At 56.9% G+C, this 20,964-nt stretch overlaps 1 protein-coding gene across 5 annotated transcripts in view; it reads right to left on the bottom strand.

Annotated features, from left to right (window-relative positions):
* The window catches only part of COL27A1 (collagen type XXVII alpha 1 chain), a 134,863-nt gene that overhangs the window by 55,902 nt on the left and 57,997 nt on the right, over positions 1-20,964 (bottom strand). For all 5 annotated transcript variants that reach the window (XM_044389543.3, XM_044389544.3, XM_044389545.3 and 2 more), the window contains 9 exons: positions 19,970-20,023; positions 17,836-17,880; positions 10,534-10,587; positions 9,735-9,779; positions 6,353-6,406; positions 5,068-5,121; positions 4,394-4,447; positions 1,556-1,609; positions 1,339-1,392 (listed from right to left, as the gene is read on the bottom strand). In XM_044389543.3, coding sequence (XP_044245478.2) covers positions 1,339-1,392; positions 1,556-1,609; positions 4,394-4,447; positions 5,068-5,121; positions 6,353-6,406; positions 9,735-9,779; positions 10,534-10,587; positions 17,836-17,880; positions 19,970-20,023 — 468 coding nt within the window. The remainder of the gene's footprint in view (positions 1-1,338; positions 1,393-1,555; positions 1,610-4,393; positions 4,448-5,067; positions 5,122-6,352; positions 6,407-9,734; positions 9,780-10,533; positions 10,588-17,835; positions 17,881-19,969; positions 20,024-20,964) is intronic.

Raw genomic sequence — 20,964 nt, 5'->3', positions numbered from 1 at the left:
GCAGCTCAAAGATACGAGCTCTATTCTGAGCGCCACCATTGATTCAGTGGCAGACCTTAACGTCCCGGTGCCTCAGTTTCCCCATCTGTAAAATGGTGCCAAACGGAGAGGACCATCCTAAAGTATGACGACTAGTCTAAGCTGAGTTCCTAGAGGACAGCCATGAGGCCCCATCCACTACTCTGTCACAGACATCATTCAGGATGGGTGTGCAGTGCCTCATGGATGTGTGGGGCAGTAGAGGTGGGGGTAAGGGGCGTGAGAGAGGGAGGAGATGGAGACGTGAACGAATGCAGGGGTGGATGGATGAATGAATCAATGCGGACATGAGTAAGTGGCAGGCTCTCGGGTGGTAATGTGGGTGTAGAAAGAGGCACGTGGCTGGCGCCTTCCCTCCCTCCTCGCCCCTCCCTTTCCACTCTGGGCCCTCCCGCAGGCCAGGGCAGCCTCCAAAATGGCCCCTCTGGCATGCCAGGCCTAACCCAGAGGCCCCCTCTGGGGCCACCCCCCAACCCAGCTTCCAGGAAAGCAGCCCCACGTGGCCGCTGGCAGAGCCAGCGCTGGGACCCCGCCAGACCCAGAACCAGCCTGCAAAGGGATCCATGTTGGCTGGATGCCTGCCTGTGGTTGTGGTGAGTCCGGGCCTCCTGTGCCCTCAGCTGGGGCTGTCTGTGTGTCACGGGGGCCTTGGGATCTGAGCCTAGGGGGCTGGTGGGGGGCCTCAGGCATAGGCAAGATCCGGGGCCAGCCCGTGGGGTGCCCAACAGGCTCCCCCCCAGAGAACTTCTCAATCCCCCTCAGTGTGAATGAGGAAATATGCAAATCCCCACCCTGCCACTTCCTAGCTCTTCGGGTCCTGTCCTTCTTGGGGATGCCCCCGGGCAGCTTCCAGGAGCACACAGTTAACAGCATAGGGTCTCGGTCATGGGCTTCGGGCTCAAGCAGACCTGGATTTGAATCCTGACCCTGCCTGCCACTGCCATGGGACCCATCACAGTGTCTTTACCCCAAGTCTCAGGGCCTCACCTTCTACTCTCCCACACCCACACCCCAGGAAACGGCTACAGGCAGGAGCAGTGGTCTCCAGAGAGAAAAGCCCTGGGTGGAGGACGCAGCGAAGGCAAAGAGTCACCTGCCAGACAGGCCAGGCCAGAGAAAGACCTTGGCAGGGTCACAGGGTAGGGGCTGTAAAGGATGAGCTGGAGGGCCAGCCTGAGGCGGCCCGGGGAGTGGTGTCCTGGCTGAAGGGCCCTGGCCCCCAGCGGAGGCCTCTAGGACCCAGGATGGAGCAGGCAGGGCTGCAGGGGACAGGCAGGGGACAGGGCCAGACGGTCTCACCTCGGGCCCCAGCTGCCCACGGGGTCCCGGCAGGCCTCGAGCTCCAGGCTTACCCTGGTGAGAAGGGAACAGAGAGAGGTCTCAGAGGCGGCATCTCCACGTCCATCAGAGGCTGGCAAGACCCCCAACAATTCCAAGCCAGGCAGCCAGCCCCAGAGACCTGTGGCTTCCTCAGAGCAGGGAGCTTCGACCCTAGCGACCCTGGGCAGAGACTCACCTTCATGCCTTCTGGGCCGTTGTCCCCAGGGGGGCCAATGTCTCCAGGGAATCCCTGAGGGGAAGCAGAGAGCAGGGGTCACCCATGAGTGAAGGGAAGTGCTAAGAGCATCAGTCTTGGAGGGAGATCAACTCAGGTTTCTGTCCCTTCCTGCGTGGGATGGGACCCCCAGGCAGGTCTGTCTGGACCCTACAGTCCTCTGTTTTAGAACAGGGATCTCAGTAATAGCCCGTACCTCTCGGAGAGTTGCTGAGAACATTAAATGAGATAATGAGAAAATACTTAACACAGGAACAAGCACACATACACAGAAGGTTATATAACCCAGAATTTCCCAAGTCCTGCTCCTGCAGCCACCAGAGCCCCAAAGCCAGCCCTCCTGTGCTCCGAGAAATGGCAGCCTTTGAATGCAGTGATCCTGCAGAGATGAGGCTGTTCCAGGTTTGCTACAACTTTGAAGGGCTTGCAAAACGCTGGTCTAATGCAGCTCAGCTCCTCCCCTCCGAAGCTGGAATGCCCCCTGCATCCTGGCCACGTGTGTTGGACTCTGCCCCACACCACCAAGGGGGGCTTGCTGCTCCCTGACCAAGCCTGTTCCCGACCGCTGGCTGTGCAGTGGAGGCTTCTTCCTGACATAGGGCAGAACCCCCCCCCCCCCTTTCCTCTTGACAACCTTGCGCTGCCCCGTAGGACCGCACAAAGCACAGGGGGTGGGAGTCCTTCTTTCCACAGTGGTCTTTGCACAATTTGGAGACCAGTTTTCCCCACCCCAGAGGCCTGCCCATTGCTGTTCCTTCAGTGGCTTCTACTCTGGGGCCCAGGGTGCCTCAGTCTTGCCACCTCTAGTCGGTCGGCTTCCACTGTTGGCAATCACTAGGATGCCGGTGCTTCTCTGGGTGTGAACAGACCAGCAGAGGCCAGCACAGAGAACATCCCCTTCCTTGTTGTAGGTGTAATACCTCTGTTAATTCATCCTAGCGCCGCATTCACTTGTAGGGCAGCCCCACTACTCCCTTAGTTTCCTGACAACTAGAAACCAAAATCTTCTTATACGAATCCCTGAGTCCAAAATGCTTCCTCCCATGTCGCCTCCATAAGTGGCTTTTTCCCTTCCTCTCTGATCTTTTGGTGACTCCCATTAAATTCCAGCTCAAACATCCTCTCACACTTCTTACTAGCAAAGGCAAGAATGGGTCTGAATTTTGAGCTAACGCAGAAAGCCAAAGCTACCACATCTTTTTCTTCAAATCAAGAGGCTCAAAGTCCTGTTCTGCCACCAAAGCACTGTGTGACCCCGGGCAGGTTCCTGAGCATCTCTGGGCCTTGGCTTGCTCATCTGCAAAATGGTGACAACAACATCACCTTACAGGGCTGTTTGGAGGCTTGAAGGGAATAATGCAAGCCAAGTGCTTAGTTCAGCACCTGGTAAGTGCTCATTAAAAATCCTACATCCAAAAGGATGCAAGGCGGGAGCCACGCCGCCCACCCCCCGACGCCGACCCCCCCCCCCCAGGCATGGTCTCAGAAGGAGCAGAGACACAGGAAGGCGCTGACACAGTCTTCAGCTTCTGTCTTCTCTGGACACAGAGTTAGCCAATCCGAACAGAACACAAAGATGGGAGAGGCAGACCCCGGATCTGTCCAGGGACCCGGGAGAGAACGAAAGCAGAGCTTATCGCTACAGGTAGCAGTGACGCTGAGGAAGGCACTTCACTGTGCTGTGAATCAGTTTCCTTATCTGTAACACGGTGGCGGTATGACATCCCTCACACGGGAGTGGTGGCATTTCAACACATTCTCATCCCGAAGATACCGCACAGCCTGCTGACACGAGGGGGGGCCCAATAAATGTGAGGCAGCGTCGTTCCACCCTCAGTGGCCGGACTGCCGGGAAACCTGGAGTGTTAGAAAAGTCTCCTTCCACAGCGGCCAGGGGAAGGAATCGAGGCCACGGAAGAGAGGCCAACTCCATTCGTCTAAAGATAGGACGGTGTCACGGCCAAAGTCAACACAGTGGGAAGTCAGAACTTGGAGCTTGCAGGAAACTATCCCTCATCTATCTGGGTGATACCAGCAGTGATCTTTGGAAGGGTCTGGAGAACCCGGCAGAGCGAGACTTGTGCAAGACGGGGAGGTACATGTGTGTATACACAATGGGGCCTAGACCCCCAGAGAGCCCGGGCGCTGAGGATCCCAGGCAGATGGCAGCCCCGTTCTTCAGAGATGGTCCCTCTTGGACGGACAGCAGGGGGAGAGCCCAACCGGCTGCCTCATCCCTCGTGTGGGAGCTGTCAATGCTGCCCAGAGACAGGAGACCTGTGCTAAGTCTCGCGCGCATCAGAACCTCTCAGGCAAGTTGCGCTCATTGCTAAATCATCCTTCATGATTTCTCATTCTCCATTCAAACACCGGAATTTTCATGTTTGCCCCTTGCTCCCCATTCCTTGGAACCTGGAGCCCTGAACTTTTTCCAGGGGGAGTGTGGGTGTTTGGAAAAGCTCCAGGGCTCAGGCTAGAGAAACAGGAGCTCCTGCTAAGGGGGCAGGCCCAAGTGCAGAGGGCTTTCCTGATGTTTTTTCTGGAAACTATAAAGGTGACTACAAAGCGAGGGAGGGTCTCTGAGGCCGGCTTCTGTCCCACTGCCACTGAAAGCCACCAGGGACACAGAGGCAGACAAGGAAAGGTCTCCGATCTCAGAATTTCTATTCTCGGCCCCACCTCTCGTTTGCTGCGTGGCCTCAGGTACATACCCCCTCCTCCCAGTCTCTGGATCTCCGTTTCCCAAGGACCACACCCAGTCCCGATTGTAGCCGGACTCAGAAATACGGCCTCACATACCTCGGGTCCAGGAGGCCCAGGAAACCCAAGGGATCCCTTGTCTCCAACTTTGCCCTGGGGAAGAGAAGAGATGACAGTGGAAGAAGGGGTAAGCGAGGGCCTACCTTCCATCATCCTTTGTATTAGTCCCCTGGCTGTGGGTGGCTGGAAAAACTCAGACGCGTATGAATGAGATCTCCCTAGATAATCAGGAGCTACTGTTCCCACCCCCCTCCTACACTTACAGCCATGGGATCCTGGGCAAGACACTTCATCTTGGAGAAGCTCAGTTTCTCCATCTGTAAGATGGGAGGGATAATAATACTCTAGCCCTTGGGGTGGCTGGCAGGCTTCAAAGAGGTATGGGGTGGGAAGGAGCTGATACATCGTAACATTCAAGAAATACATGTTATTAATGCTACTGCTGTTTTCAAGGCTTTGGGAGCCCCAGATCTTGATTCTCCCCAGAACTCTGACAGTGACCGAGGCCTCTCTCTGACGCTGGGTAAGTTCCTGCCCCTCTGGGCCTCAGTAACCTCCTCTGTAGAAAAGGTGACTGTCATTCCTGTCCTGCTCTGCGTGGCTCCCAGGCAGCTGCCGGAGGAAATGCGGTCCAGGATATGACCGTGTCTCTGGCCACATTTCATGACTGAAGAGTACGAGGTTTGGGGGGCGTGAGAGCAAAAGGTACTTACCAGAGGCCCAGGCTTCCCCCGTGCACCTGGGAACCCTGGCAATCCCTGGCTCCCCTGGAAAAGACCAAGAGCAGGCTGGGCTTAGTAAGGAACAGAAATGGCCAGGTAAACAGCTGCTCAGCCATCCTTGCCCGCCGGGGGCCTAGAGAACACCCGCCTTCGGGGAAGATGAGCTCCCCCGTCACTTTCCCTGCCTGCAGGTTCCAGCTGGGCAGCCCTGAGGGCTGGGCCTCAGGGATACAAAGGTGACACAGCAGGCCCTGTCCTCACCAAGTCATCCTGGAACCTGGGACCCTGGGGGGGGGGCTCCCAGTGAGCACAGCAGTGCCCTTTATGCCTGAGGAACTCTGGAGACTGGGGCCCAGCAGGGGAAGCAGCCAGGCCCGCATGGCTCGCAATGCATGGCTCGCAATCTGGAGACACCGAGGCTGGGTCAGGACAGGCCAGCCAGGAGGGAGGGAAGAGGAAGAGGGAGAGTGAGCCAACATCTGGGCCTTGTTGACTGACTGGGAGAGGTCCAGATGTGGCCACATGGTGCCGGACACAGGCAAAGAGGAGCCGGCCTCGGCAAGCTGCCTCGGTTCATCCGTCAGTCAGTAAGGCCGGTTACTCACTCACTTACTCAAACATGTCCTAAATGTTCACTGTTCTGTGCAGGCCTCTGAGCTGAGCAATGCCAGGGCAGTCTGCGGCAATATCCTTAGGGAGCTGGTGGAGTACAAGTCCCCCTCAACCAGGTGCTGCCACAGATGACAGACAGACAGGCTGCTCGGGGCCCACGGAGAGGGAAGTGGCCACTGTCCAAGCAGGTGGAAGAAATGGCATCTGAGCAGGGTTCTGAAGAATGGGGCCGTGCAGAGACTGAATGGAGGGCGTGCCAGGCCAGGCAGCAGTGTGAGGGGCAGAGGGCCCTTCGGTGGAGCACGGGGCTGTGAGGGCAAGGGACAGGAACTGGGTCCGAGGGGCTTGCTCACTGGGGTCCTGGGTGCTGGGGTGAGGAGCCAGGACTTCACTCTGGGAGCAGTAGGGAGCCATGGATGGTTTGTGAGCACAGAGCAGAGCTTTGTGGCAGAGAGGAAGACAGAGTGGGAGAGAAGGGGCAGGGGGCCTGACAGTAAGTCAGGAGGCTGTTGTCAAGGCCAGGGAAGACATGGTGATGGGGGACTGAGACTGGAGAAGATAGGGTTATGTGGAAGGAAGCCATTTTGCAGGGGGGTCCCGGCCCATGAGGGACCAGAGAAGAGCAGGGCGGGGACGGGGGAGGGGGTGAATCCACTGCAATTACCTTGTCTCCTTGGAATCCAGTATCTCCTGACACACCTGGAACCCCTTGTTCACCCTAAATGCACATCAGCAAAGAACGTTACAATGGAGACCACGGTGGGTTCCGGAAGCCTCCCCACTTCCAGACCCACCGGCACGGTACAGCTTGGCTGAGGCTGTTCCCAGAGTGGACCTGACCAGCAGCAGTCTTGTGAGAGTAAAGGGCAGGCCCCGGGGAAGCTTGGCTGGGGAAGGCAGGTCCTGGGGGGCATGGAGTCGGCCTCGCCGCACACCTGCTTGGGGTTGCTCAGGTAGCTGGAAATGCCACTGACAGAAGCCACGTTGCCTGGCCTTTCCTGGACAGCTGACACTTGCACATCAAAGGAACTGTTTCTAGATCCTTCAATGTCTTCATCATCAGCTTCATGTCACACGTGGGCAGCTGCAGCCTGTACAGTGCCCTCCCCCCCATCACAGAGGGTTCTGAGCGTTCGCATCTGTTGCTTGGCATTTTTCACCACCACGCTGGGAACTGTCCCTTCTTCTTTCTGTGGGAGTCTCTATGCCGGCCATCAGCTTGAGGCCACTTCTAATTAGCTGCCTGTAATCAGCTATAGCATGAGAAACCAGCTCGCCTGGCTGGCTAAGACTATGTGTAAACAGCGAGTAAACAGGTCTCGAGTTAGTTCCGAGTGTTTTCTTTCCTAAGGTGACACAGATTCTGGCTGTCAGGGGTCTCTTCTGGTCCCTCCCTATTTTCAGCCACATCCTGGTAAACGAGCTGTCGGAGAACCCCACGGAAAGACGGTTCTTCTTCCAGCTGGAGTCCCATCGCGCAGCCCTCATCCTCTCCAGCTTGCCATGTTGGACATTCCCAACGGCACCCTGGCCCCAGCATTCCAAAAACATTCACAGCCCCGGGAGCAGTCGGAAGGATGGGGAGGAGACCCAGGAAGAATGGAGACTCTTAGAGAACCCACACCGTGCAGCTAAGGCCATGAGCCGGCAAAAAAAACTTCCTTGGTAAAACAAAAGCCAAAATTAAAATAGCTAAATAAATAAATAAACAGCTTAAAAACAAAACAAAACCAAAAAACAAAACAAAACAAAAAAAACTTCCTTTGGTTTTTCCAACCTGGAAAACCCTGTACAATATCCCAAAGGTTTGGGAGCCAAGATAGTTTTTGGCGTGTTTTTTTTTTTTTTTCGGGGTGTGTGTGTGTGTGTGTGTGTGTGTGTGTGTGTGTGTTAATGTCCAAAGGAGGAGCAAAGGAGATTTAAAAAAAAAAAAAAAAGTTTAAAAAGACACCTAAGAAATCAGGACAACGGATTTGGGCTGGAGCAGGAGTCTTGGTTCCAGAACGCTCCTCCACGCAGGAAGACGGAGCCAAGTGGTTGTAAGTGGGACCACGGCCAGGCCGGGTCATGGAAAATCTGGGATTCTAGGCAGGACCAGAGAACATGAAGGGATGGCTCACCCCAGGGGAGCGCCGGGGGTGGGGGCAGAGGGGCCCATCACAACCTCACTCTCCGCAACATTAACACCCCTCCCCAGCCAAAGGGGCAGAAAAGAAAGTCCTTTTTCTTTTCTTCTTCTTTTTTTCAACCCCAAAGACTTATTTGATTTTCTTCAAAACTATGGGCAGGAAAACAATTTCCTCCACTTCTTTTTTTTTTTTCCAGAGCTTTCACATCTCGAAATGAGCCAGGCACCAGCAGTCAGCAAGCCAGCCGAGTTCCATGTAACACACGTTTATTTCCATGTTCCTGAAGGACCAGTGAGCGGGAGGCCAGCTCTGCAGAGGGGCCTATAAAAAACTCAATGCCTACACCCCCCCGCCCCCCCACTTCCTTTCTCCCTTGCACATGACTTCAACATTTCCAGAGCGCTGATGTCTCAAACCCCAGAGCAAACAGGTAGCTGTGGGGGAGAGCCCCCGCCTCAGACAGAAAGCCCCTCCATCTCTAGGGGAAGGCCACAGAAGAGGGGGCTTAGCAGCCCGAGGGGCAGGGCCAGAGGCGGAGCAGGGGAGCCGCGGTGGGGGGGGGTTGCAGCCAGAGGCCTGGGGTTCGGGCAGGGGACAGTGAGGAGGTAGAAGAGGTGGAAGCAGATGGAAAAAGCACAGCACCCCTGGCTACCTAGGGGTGGGGTGGGTAGGACATCTGGGTGTGCCCACTGCAGGCCCCCATCTTCCCTTTTCTAAGAGTCCAAGGGCCGAGTTTCCTTTGATGCATCTCTTCGAACTCTCTGGGGCTGTTTACCCAGCCGTGAAATGGAGGTGCTGGAGAAGGTGACCTCCAAGGGCCTTATCAGCTCTGCCCTCCCGCCCTAGCTCTGCTTCGTGGTCGAGGGCTCTGGAGGCACAAGCCTGACTTCACAGCCTGACGCTCCTTACTGATAGTGTGTGCCCCAGGCAAGCTTCCTAGCTCCCAGAGGCTTGGAGGGGGGACGGGGGTGGTGGTGAATCCCCACAGGGCACTCACATGGTGCCCAGCCCTGACACCTGCTCCTGTTTCTCAGGTTTTATGAGGAGCGGAGCTATCTGAAGACAGGTGCACGGGGACCCCGTCCGCGGGAGCGGCACTCAGCAGCTCCGACCCGTGGAAACTTGGATGCGGCTCGAAAGCCCTCCCACACCGCTTTGGGGAGCCCGGTCCCGTAGCACAGGGAATGCGGCCCCCAGCCCTTCACGTCTCTGTCCCTCGGATACCGCACGACAGGGCCAGGTGCTGCCCTGCTCTGGGCCCCGGGGATCCCACCGATCCGTGTCCAACTGCGGTCTGGCACAGGGTGAGCGCAGCAGCAGGACTGTGCGGAGGACACGTGGCACGGGTGGCCTCCCCATGGCAACTGGGAGGAAAGCGGGTCAGGGGCTCAGAGGCCTGGGCCAGCTTTTCTGTTGCACACTCAGACCACGTGCTCTCTGGGGGTGGGTTCCCAGGTCTAACTGGGGCGGTTTATGCGGATTTGTTTCTTCCTGTGGCTGGGAGAGGTCTCTGGCCCCCACGCCATACCTGCCTGCTGCGGGGCCTGTCATCTGGGCAACACTACCCCCTCCACCCCCACACCCCCGGCTTTGGCCTCCAAGTCCAGATGCTGGCCCCAGCTTTGCTCTCCGAATTCAGAGAACTGCCTTGCCTTGCCTTGCCCCCAACCTGTGCCTCAACAGCCCCCCATGCTCTACCTTCCAAGATCTGCACGCCCCAGACCACCTGCCTAGGCTCCACCTAGTTACAAGAAAGAAGCCGGGGAACACAGATTTAGGGGGGCCAAAGGGGAGACAGGAGGAGTGCGGGGGAGTGGACCTGGTGAGAGAGCAGCAACAGCGTTGGGGGGGTTGGGGGGGCAGAGGGTGGTTCGCATGCAGATAAAACACAGTGCAACAAGGCAGTATTCAGATCACCTTATCACCTTTCAGTCCGGGCTCCCCCACGTTCCCCATCAGTCCCTGCAAGACAAAGGCCAGATCCTGCTGGGAGGGGGGAGGGGCTCAAAGCCACGGAAGCCGAGCGCCCTGCCCAACGCCCACTGGCTTGCTGCACCCACCCGGTGCTCGATGCCCCACCCAGCGCTCAGTTTTCTCATCCGTGAAAGGGGACAATGACCCCCCAGCTCGGAGGGCCACAGTGTGGACCGAAGGAGCAGGAGAAGGGGCAGCTGACTCCTGAGCCATGGCACTCTGAACACATGCAGGGGAGAAGGCAACTCATGGGGACAGATGGGTTCCAGGAGCATTGGCCCCTGCATGTTGGCCACACGGGATCGCCCCCCAGAATGAGGTCCTAGCAGTTTGGGTCCATCTTTTTCCTGCATGCTCATCCCACCCAGGGACGTACCAAGCTCACTGGTTTGCTGCTACAGTTTCTCTGCCCCCGGTGATGCGCCGCCGCCCCCCCGCCCCCCGCCCTTGGCCTTCCACTGCCCTGACATCTGGAACAACACGAACTCATGCTCAGCTCAAGGACTGCTGTCCAAGAAACATGTCAGCCATAACTGACCTACGGATGATGCCTGGCTCTCAGGCCCGGCAAGAAGTGAGCTCCTGAGCTGCCAGCTCCCACCCCAGCACCCCTCGGAGGCCCCGTCCTCCCCTCCCCCCACACCGTGCCCGGGCACACTTCCCTCTGGGCTGCCATGGGTCAAGGGGGGGGGGGGGTGCCTGGCTGGGACGAGACCCGGATTCAGGGATGACTCTTGTTTACCTTCACGCCCTTGGGTCCTGGATAGCCAATCGGACCCAGTGCTCCCATGTCGCCCTGGCAGGAGAAAGAGAAGAGGACATGGTGAGAGGTGACTCCCAGGAATCTGGCCTGGGAGAGATGATCCCCAACGTCCCCTAGCCTGGGCTTCTGAGGACACAACCCCACTGGCTCTGTCAGACCAGCTGGTCTCATCTCTCCTCTGCTGCTCGCTCTTTGTGTGGGGCGGCTAACGTCTCCGTGCCTCAGTTTCCCCATCTAAAACAGGGATCAGTACTAGGTAACTCCTAGAGTTGCTTCAGGAAGAACTGACTTACGGGTACAAAGTACTTGGCACAGTCTGGAGGCATTTGGGTTGTCCCAGCTGAAGGGGCTCTACTGGCATATCGTGGGTGAAGGCCCCACAACACAGAATGATCTGTGCCCATAGTGCTGAGGTGAGAAGCCTGGTCGAGAATGAAGGGGGTGCTGGGTCCTCTCTGCACAAGCCCACCCTCTTCCCCTCACAGGTCCTCAGCTCCTGCCTGCCTCTACCGCTACCACCTCGAGCCGTGGCCATAACGGTAAGCCCACGCCCAGAGACAGGGAGCCCCCGAAAATGCTCTCTTCTCCCCCCTTTCCATCTGCTGTGACTTGTCAAAGTGTCTGGCTGCTATGTGCACTCAAACAATGTGCTTGACCTGTCTGGGCCTCAGTTTCCCACGTCCCTGCATCAGGCTCCATGCGGTTCCCTGGCAAGTGCTCGGAAGCGCTGGAGGAAGGCCAGCTGCCCCCAGGCTTCCTGCAGGAACTGCCCGGAGATGTCTCCATCGCATTCCTGCCCAACTGTCACAGAAGGGCCGATGGACCCAAGGAGACAGACGGAGGGATGTCAAGTTCACAGACGGTGGCGTGGTCTACTGGGGCACTGTCAAGTCCCACCCCCAGCCCCTGCCACGGCTCAGATCAGCTGACGCAGACACTGGAGTCTGGCCAAGGCCCTGCCAGGGAGGGGCTGTGTGACCTTGAGGAAAATCCTTGCCCTCCCTGGACCTCAGGATCCCCACCTGATTAGGTCAAACCAAACCCAGCCGGACCTCTGCCAAGAAATGGTGCTTTCAGCTCCATCACGTAATCTTCTCCTGAAGGAAGGAAGGTCCCAGCAGGTGCCAAGACTCACACAAACGACACAGCCTCCTAGGCGTGGAGCTCAGCCCCTACCTGCCTCCACTCGAGGACTCCTCACAACAGCCCCTGGAGATTCACCTCCTACCATCCCCATTTTACAGATGGGGAAACTGAGGCTCCGTAAGGTTAGGACTGGCTGGAGCTGGGATTCACACCAGGCAGTCCGACCCCAGAGCTTCTAGGCAATCCTGAAGTCGTCTTGGGAGAAGAGGGAGAGAGGGGAGTGAAAAGGCCAGGAACACTGGCCGGGAGAGATTGGGGTCCGAGGAAAAGCCAGCCCTTCAGAGAAGTGTACCTCCCTCGGCCATGCCGGCTGCTGCTTTTCTCCCTCTCTTTTCCTGGATGAAGGGTGCCAGGGGTGGCCTGCCCAGAGTTCCCCGTGATCCACAAATAAACAGAGGAGGCTCTCCTGGCACAGTTGGCTCCCGCTGGGGCCCGGGCTGTGGGCAGGGGACCAGTCAGCAGCTCCAGGAACACAGGCTCCTTCTTCCCACTGCAGGCCCAATTGTGGCTTGTGTGGGGACTGAATTCAATGCGGGCCTGACACCTGGGGCCCCCGGGGAGCCACAGCAACACCACACTTGCCGCCCCTGCAGGCAATTCCAAGAAAGTCTGTGTGTGGTGGGGGGCGGGGACTTGCATGGGTATCCAACCCCAAGGGGCAAGGAATCCGTGGAAAAGGGACTCTGGCTGCAGGGCACACGGGGAGAAGGTGCCGGCTTGCTTAAGGCAGGCTTTTCCCATGTTGGCAGCACCCCAACGCTGGTCTCTAAAAGCACTCGGGGGAGGAACAGAGAAAATTCCAGGCTGTCCACCCGCCCCCCGCCCCAGTACAGCCCACAGAGCACCACTTGGCTCCGCGCTAGACACCCTTGTGGGCAGCCTGGCTGAGCGACACACAGCATGTCATGTCCTCACAGGAACGAACAATGAGTAATGCCCTGAATCTGGATCATGTTCCCACTTTTCCCTAAGCTCCCAGACACCGCTCTAAGCATCGTGCCCTTCATCTTGCTGACTTTCACCAAAACACAACCAACCCCGTCTGCAACCGTTTACAGAACTCCTACTGTGTCCCAGACACCACGTTCGGGACTTCAGGGTCCCGTCTACCGCTGTTAACGGGAGCTCACGCGGGGCCCCGGCTGGAACGTGCAGTTCTGGCCCTCACCAGCTGTTCATGGTAACCCCACGAGGCCCATCTTGCAAAGGAGAAACCTGAGGCTTAGAGAGAGGTGAAGTCATTCACCCAAGACTAAGCAACCAACAGGGGACGTGGGCAGGATGAGAACCCAGGGCTGGCTGGCTGGCTGGCCTGGTGGTCTGTGCTCACAGCCCTGACCTGACTGTGCTTACTCCAATAAAGGACCCTGGGATGCCTTTCTCTTTGCTCTCACTCACAAGTGACGGGGCACGAGGACACACTTGATTCAGGAAGAGGCATGAGCTCTGCTCCTCCGGCAAATGCCCACAGGTGTCCTAGTAGGGTCTGCCGGGGACCCCTGCAAGAAAACCTGGGAGACGGAGCTCCCAGCACCCACCCATCATGGCAGACACGCTGGCAGGCCCTCCTACCACCCCTCACACACGTCTTCCCTTCCTGCCCTGCCGTTCCTCTGCAGCTGTGACATCCCTGCCCACGGGTTCCCATACCCAGAATGTTCCGCCCTGTGCTTGCATTGTTCACACACAGTCATCCTTCTGCCAAAGTGCCAACATCCCTTCCCTGACCCCACGGGCCAGGTCAGGCCCCTGCGGTCAGGCCTCACAGCCCTTGCCACACTGGCAACCATTTATGTGTGTGTCTATGTGGCCACTGCCTGCCCCCCGCCCCCGCGGAGGTGCTCGCTCAGAGTGGCTTAACAACCGGGTAAAAAAGAAACCTACTCACGCTCTCATTTACAAACCCTCTAGGGAGAGATCTCGCCTCCGTGTTCCTAGAACTGCCTTTGAAGGCCACGAGGCCTCTTTCCAGAAACTCTGATAGGGATCAGTGGCTTGGGGGCAGGGACGTGGGGGCTGTGGCCGGTCCTGGCTCCTGTGTGGTCCTAATAAGCACTATCTCTCACACAGAACAGCCCCTGGCGCAGTCCACAGTCTTACACATCTACTGTCTCCATTCTCGTGTCTCCAGAAGTCACACAGAGCTGCGTGTGTGATGCCGTGGTGAAGTCCGTGACCTACGGACACAGGCCCAGGTCCAGCTTTTTGCTGTGTGACCTTGAGCAGGTGTTTCAGCCTCTCTGTGCCTCGGTTCCCTTGATTGTACCATGGTAATCCCACTTCTTACCCTCAGGGGCTTGCTATGATCATTAAATACTTAGCACAAGGCCTGGCACACAAGGGGTCAGCTAGTGAGTCCCCTAATCTTGCTTCATCACAAGGAAACAAAGCCAGATGATGGTCAACTGGGGGATTGACAATATGGCGGGCCCATCCACTCTACCCCACAGGCTGGGTTTTGGCCAGACCACATATTCTTTGGGTCTCATTAGACCCACGGAGGAGCCAAAATTCCCTCTCTGTCACTCAAAATAAAAAAGACAGAAATCTTCTTTGTCGGGCGGATTCTGGAATCAGGCACACTTTTCTTGAGGGCCAGAGAGTTTCTGTTACTCAAAGGGGGCTGTTCTGAGGCGGTCTCCCCTCAGAGGCTGCAGGGGTCCACCAGGAGCTTATTGGGATCCCGGTCACACGGACCTGAGTTGCAAGTCCTAGCCAGTGACCTCAGGCCCCAGCCTCCCTGTCGGGGTGACTGGCCGGCGGCCTCACGTATCTCAAGGCTTCCGCAGCCTAGTGCACGTCAAGCGTACACAAAACAGAGAGACGCCCCATAAACTTTAGCCTGTCTCCTCACCCCCTTCCTCATGCCTGCAAGGACCTAGGGGGGAGGGGAGGGTGACAGGGGAAGTTCTGGCTTCGGTCTGCATGCAAACTGCTTCAGCTGACTAGACAGAGGCATTGAATAAACCTGAACGGCCACTAAAATGATTATCAGTATGTGGAATCCCCATTTGCTCTGCCAAAAACCCACATCCTCTGGGAAACCAGAGGTGACTCATTATCCCTCTTCCCCTTTAGCTCCCGGTTAGAAAATTCCTTTTCTCTCCAACTCTCTGGGGAGGCCACTATGCTTCCTACGCCCCAACCCCCCACCCCACAAGGGTACAGAAGCTGCTGTTGCCAAAAATCCAGGGCGGGAGGGCGTCCTTGGGTGAGAGAAGGTTCTCGTTCGGGAGCGCTGGGGATTTGGCCAGGTCAGGTCCGTGCTTGGGACCCCCACCAGCAGCACCACAGGAGGAAGGGAACCAGCGGAGGGAATTTTAAAACAGGGACAGTGAGGCTGAACGTGTCAGAGAAAGACACAGGGCAAGGGGGAACCACGAGGAGGCCCAGATCAGCAGTTTGGAAAGGGACACCATGAGGGGGAGCACAGTCTGAGGAATATGCAGGAACACCCCAGCGCAGGCCCTTCAGAAGCGGGGCAGCGGGAGGAGGGTCCTGGACTAGGAGCTGGAGGACATGACTTTCGGTCCTGCCTCCATCTTCTCCTGCCTCGTGGGTGATCTTGACCAGGGGCCTCAGTTTTCCCATCTGCCAAATGGGATTCTCCTAAGAGCTCCTGTGACTAGGGCTGCCAGGTTGAGCAAATGAAAATACAGTCTGCCCAGCTAAATTCAAATGTCAGATAAACACCGAGGGATATTTTAGTATAAATGTGTTCTAAATATTGCATCTGAAATTCAAATTTCACTGGGCGTGCTGTATTTTTTCTGCCAACCCTCGCTGTGGAAAGCAAAGAGGAACAGAGGTAGGAAAGAGCTTTGTGAAGAGTCAGGAGGGCCAAGGGCATCGTCCGAGTCTCCACAGCCTGCATTCGTTTGGCCAAATAATATTCTTGCTCCTCTCAGGACCCAACTGAGTGGACACCAGGACAATGACAAAGAGAAACACGCGCCAAAGGTGAAAGCCGGGATATGTACACATCCCTTCAGGAGAGCATTTAGCCTGAAGAAGGAGCCTTGGCAAGGACAGACAGCGACCATCTTTTCATCTCGAACAGCCTCTCCCAGGGGCAAGGGAATGACTGGGGCTCAGTAGGCAGGAACACTGCCCAGAGCAAGAGCTCTGTAGAATGGCCTGGGCTCCCCCCAGGAAAGAGTGTCCAACGCCAGGCTGTTCGAGCTGGGGTGTCATCACCGTGTGACCAGAATGTTCCGGAAGGCATCCCTGTGAGCTTAGAGGAGACAGGGCTACAAGATCTTGGGGGTCCTCATAAACTGGGGTTCTCTAACTCTCGTTGTGGATATTCCTTTTCCAAAGCATCTAGGTCGGTGTCTTGTGTCAAAGAAGATACCCAGCAAAGTCCTGCTGAATGGACATCGGGGACAACAAATGCACAACTTATAGTGGGCACTTCACTGTCCCCAGCCAAGGAGACGTCACTCATCGGTCACAGCCCCTGTCTCCCACTAAGTTCCAACGGGACTTTAAAATCTTTCTCCACACAGCAGTCCAGAGGACTGCTACCACGCATAACACACACGTGTGTGTGTGTGTGTGTGTGAACTAACAATGACTATTATTAGTAGGACTAGCACTTCTTGAGCCCCTACTGTGTGCGAAGCACTTCCTATGTACTAATTTCTTTAAATCTTCACAACAAAAGTCTGAGTTGGGTACTACTAATATCCCCATTTTATAGATGAAGAAAGTGAGACACGGGGAGGTTAAGAAATTTGCTCAGAATCCGAATCCAACTCGTGATAGTCCTAGGATCCGGCCCCAGCTGGTCTGGTGGCAGGGACCGCCCCCTGAGCCACGGGACCGCACCGGACTCTGTGCAACCGTGGTCCCCACCAGAGCGGGCACAATGATCTCATCTCATGGAGGGGCTCCTGAGGCCACAGCTGAAGGGCTCAGAACCCGGAGGAGGCGAGGCTGGGGTGCAGACACGGGTGGATCGGACCCTTCGCCCCTCCCCACCCAGGTTCCGCACTCACCCGCCTGAGCAGGAGCACTTGGCCGCTGGGGACCGCTGGGTCCTCTTGCCAGGACAGGCCTCCCCTAAACAATGGGGTCCCTGAATCCGCTGGGGTCTTCTCCAGCCTCCCTCTGAACAGAATTTCTCGGCACAGTTGCTGGAGTGCCAAACCGGGGAACCGCCTACTTCTGTCCCTCCATAGCTCCCTAGACTCAAGCCCCACGAGGAATGACCAGAGGACAGAGCAAAGGGGGCATGAGACCCTGGGGAAAGCTCCTAGAGTCATTTCCCAGGCCTGGACAGCTCAACGGCTCTTGTGGCCAAACCCGAGGTCAAGGCCCCACTCTGAGGGCCCAGCAGGAGGCCCTGGTTTTGGCTCGGGGAACCACTCCACAAGGCCTGCCCCAACCTGGATGGAGTCAGAGGTCTGCCTGCCCCCGCCTCCCTGTGTACAGGCCTCTCTCACTCCCAGGCATGTCAGGAGATGATAGCAATGATTAACCTAACGATATTTTCCTCTCATTGCACACTTACTAAATGCTAGACCCTGGGCCAAGGACTGCACGCGTAAGGCCTCAGCTAATGCTCACAACCACCCCCAGAGTACTCCATCATCACCCCCATCTTGCAGATGAGGAACTAAGGCTCAGAGAGGGTAAGTGACTTCACCCAGGTCACACAGTCAGGATGGGGCAGAGCTGTGACTTGAGCTCAGGTGGTCTGGCTCCGGTCAGCGCTGTGAAGGAAAGGACGAGGAAGACGGCCCGACATGACCCAAAGCCTCAGCTCCTCGGCCAGCCACTTCCTTCCTCCTAGACCGGAAGCACCTCGCCCGTGAATGGGTGTGCGATCTCCTGCCTAGACCTCCTTGCAGGGCGGTGGACAGGCAGCAGGTGTGAAAGCACATCCACATGCTCATGCTCCAAGCACCTGTCCTCATTTAACTAATGAAGAAAGGGGCTCAGAGAAGGTGGGCGATCCACCTGAGGCCACACAGCAGGGCTTTCTCCCTCTGTCCCCTGGCCAGACCGATATATCCGGCTCCCCCAGCTCCTCCTGGGGTATGATGAGAGAGGGACCTTTCCATCAGGACTCGTCACTTGCTCCCCACACCCTGCTCCTTGCCCCCACCACCCAGGCATCTGTGTACTTACAATGAGGCCGGGGACTCCTCGGGGCCCTGGCAGGCCCAGTTCTCCCTGCAAATAGGAAGAGAGCAAAGCGGTTACTTGCCCTGTCTCCCTCCCGGACTGCTCCCTCCACGCTATCCCCCTATGGGCATCTGGTGGAGTCCTCTGGAGCTGACCATTCCTTGTGCCTAATTAGTGGCTCTTGGGGCCTGGCCTCAAATTTGGGCCAGACCCTTCCCCCTTTGCCCTCGGCTTTCCACTTCTGTAACATGGGGAGGCTGGATTTCCAGCCCTAGTATTTTCCACTTGTAAGTGTGAAAGAAGAGGCGGAATCCTGATCAGGGCAATAAAGAGGGGCCGGGTGCCTGGCTCAGCTCTCACTTCGCCCTCACTTTATAGGTGGCAACACCGAGGCCCAAGAGTTACATATGTGCCCAAGGTCAAGTGCCAGGAAATAACAGTGGCGAGGGCTCCAAGCTGAGATGTGGCTGTGCGTGGCATGGGCAGCTTTCCATCTCCTCATCTCTAAAAACGGACCTTCCATTGCTTGCACCCGAAAAGATGGGTAGAGGGGTCTGGATCAAGTTTAAGATGCAAAGGCATGAGTAAAAATGGGGGGGTTCTAGAAATGCCGATTATCGATGAGAATGGCCAGCACCCTCCACGTGTTTGTCTTGCTTCATGTAGGCCCAGGCAGGAGGCCATCACTACAGCTACCCAGAAGAAGAGGACGGGAGAAGCAGCCTTGGCTTTAAAATGAGGGAAGCGAGGCCCAGGGGAAGGAAGTGACTTGTCCAAGGTCACTCAACAACTGCGTGGCCAAGCCAGGGCCACTCATCAGGCCCTCTTCCCGCTCCCCCAGGACCTGAGGGTAAAGACGCCGCTGCCCCTCCCCAAGGAGGCTTCGGGGATGCCATCACATATTATAACGCCTGATCCGATAACTGATATACCGAAGGAGAGGCTCCGATTTTTCACCTCTGTGCCTTTGCAGGTGACCTTCCCTCCGCATGGAATGTCCCCTCACCTCTCATCCCAATCCAAAGTCACCTTCCCCAGGAGTCTCCCTGCTCCTCTATTCCCTCCTCCACAGCACCCGGCGCCTTTGGCCCCACACACCTCACTCTGCCTGGTACGATGGGCCCGAGAGACAGCCGTGAGCTCCCTGAGGGCAGCGATGTGCCCGCTGTGACCTACTCCTTACAACCGCCCCATCCAGGGAACACCTGCCATGAGCTGACCACCTTCCCACCCTCTCCCATTTCATTCTTACGCCAGCCCTCTGGGGCTGGCATTCGGGCCCCGGAGTTCCAGAGAGGGAGACTGAGATTCGGAGAGGGGAACGACGTGTCCAAGCGACGCAGCAGGATTCAAACCCAAGTCCACCCGGCTCTGAGACCAGGACTTAAGCCCCCAGGGGAGTTGGGGTTAGCCCAAGCCGGGTCAGGCTCAGGGAACATTTGTGGAATTGAAATGACTACACCATCAGGGACGGATCGTGGATCCAGCAATCCCCTTTACAGAAAGCACAGCTGGCCACAGCTGCTTAGGTGGGAAGGCCCAAGAGAGATGGGGGAACATGGCAGGTGTTCCAAAGAGCTCTGGACTTAGTCTGCTCCCCTGGGACCGAGCACAAGCTTCCTCTCCGGCCTGAGCCTGGAACAGGAAGGGAAAGGCGGGCTCAGCACCTCAGGGCAGGCTGACCTGGCTCCTCAAGGACAGGCCTCCGATTATTTACAAACTCTATAAACACGCCTGTGCTGAAGATTTCTTTAGAACTCAGCTCTTCTCTCCACACAGGGCCTGCAAACCATCTACTCCCCCAGGGCGCTGCTGTCCCATAAACATTGCTGAGGCTTTGTGAGATGGTAGTAGCCCTGGCTTCCCCAGTGGGGAGTGACCCATGAACCTTCCTGAGTCCTTGGGGATGCGGCAGGATCTGCGGCTTTAGAACCAGGGGCTCAATGGGACTGGAGGGCTTTCCTGGGCATGGGGCGAGGGCCCATAGGACACCCACAGCAGATAGGAGCCTGGGTTTCAGAGGTGGCAGGGCCAGGATTTGACCCAACCTGTCTGACCCCAAAGCCTGGATGCCTCAAACCTGCTGTGTGTTTGCTCTGGAATCTCTTTCCTGCTCCCTAAGACTTGAAATACTCACAGGGTTTCCATCCAGTCCAGGAGGACCTCTTTCCCCAAAGTCTCCAGGAAACCCCTGAAGGCATGAGAGAGAAGAAACAGCGGAAGGTGAGTGTTTATACCTGTGGGGCGGCTTCCATCCAAACCCCCAGGGGCACACAAGGACATGTCCACGCAGTCTCACTCCTTGGTTCTGGGATCTGGGCAGGCGGTGGGGTCCCCAGTCACGCGGTGCCCTCAACAAACACCTCCATGTGAAGAACTTCTCAGGGACCGGCTCCTGGGGAGGAGCCCACAGCTAGGGAGCCCTTTTCTTATCAACATAGAATCTAAGAAGAAATGAGTGCCTGGCTCCGCAGCATGGACATACCCACCCCCCCCCCAAATCTGAGACCCGGACCACGAAGGCGGGAAGAATGAGAGCTGAGGTCAGGAAGCCGAGTCTAGGCCTGAACCAGCAGCTGACTTGCTAAGCATTCTAAGGACATCGCTTTCCCCTGTGGGCCTCAGTTTCCCCACTAGTCGAAGAAGGGAAGGCCTCTGCAGCATTTTCCAGCTCAGACCTTCCGCGGCTGTGACATGCTCTTCAAAAGCCACCCTATGCAGTCACAATCCCCATTTTTACAGGTAAACAAAGCCAGACTCTGGAAGGGTAAATGTCAAAGCTATGCGAGGTCACACGGTTGGTGACCATCAGCCCCGCTGACAGAGGTAAGTTTCAGCAGCCCAGAGAGAGGCCAGGCCACCCGGCCCAGGCAGGTCTGGCCCCCTCATCCCATCCCTGACCCCCACTCCATACTCTCTGGGGAGACAGGCAGCTGGAAAAACATCAGCTGTGGGGACACCTCTGGGGACCAGGGTAGGGGTAGGGGGCAAGTCCACTTCACTTCAAAAGGAAAAGAAAGTCCTCAAGCTTGGAATTTAGGGAAACCTGTTCTTCTCCCCTGCTTGAATTCAAATTGTTGTTTTTCCAGGGAAATTTAATAAAAAACACAGCCCATGTTTTTCTGACCAAAT

Source organism: Ursus arctos, unplaced genomic scaffold, assembly GCF_023065955.2.
Source record: "Ursus arctos isolate Adak ecotype North America unplaced genomic scaffold, UrsArc2.0 scaffold_18, whole genome shotgun sequence".
NCBI classification, from domain to species: Eukaryota; Metazoa; Chordata; class Mammalia; order Carnivora; family Ursidae; genus Ursus; species Ursus arctos.
This window is presented reverse-complemented; position numbering and strand designations above follow the sequence as displayed.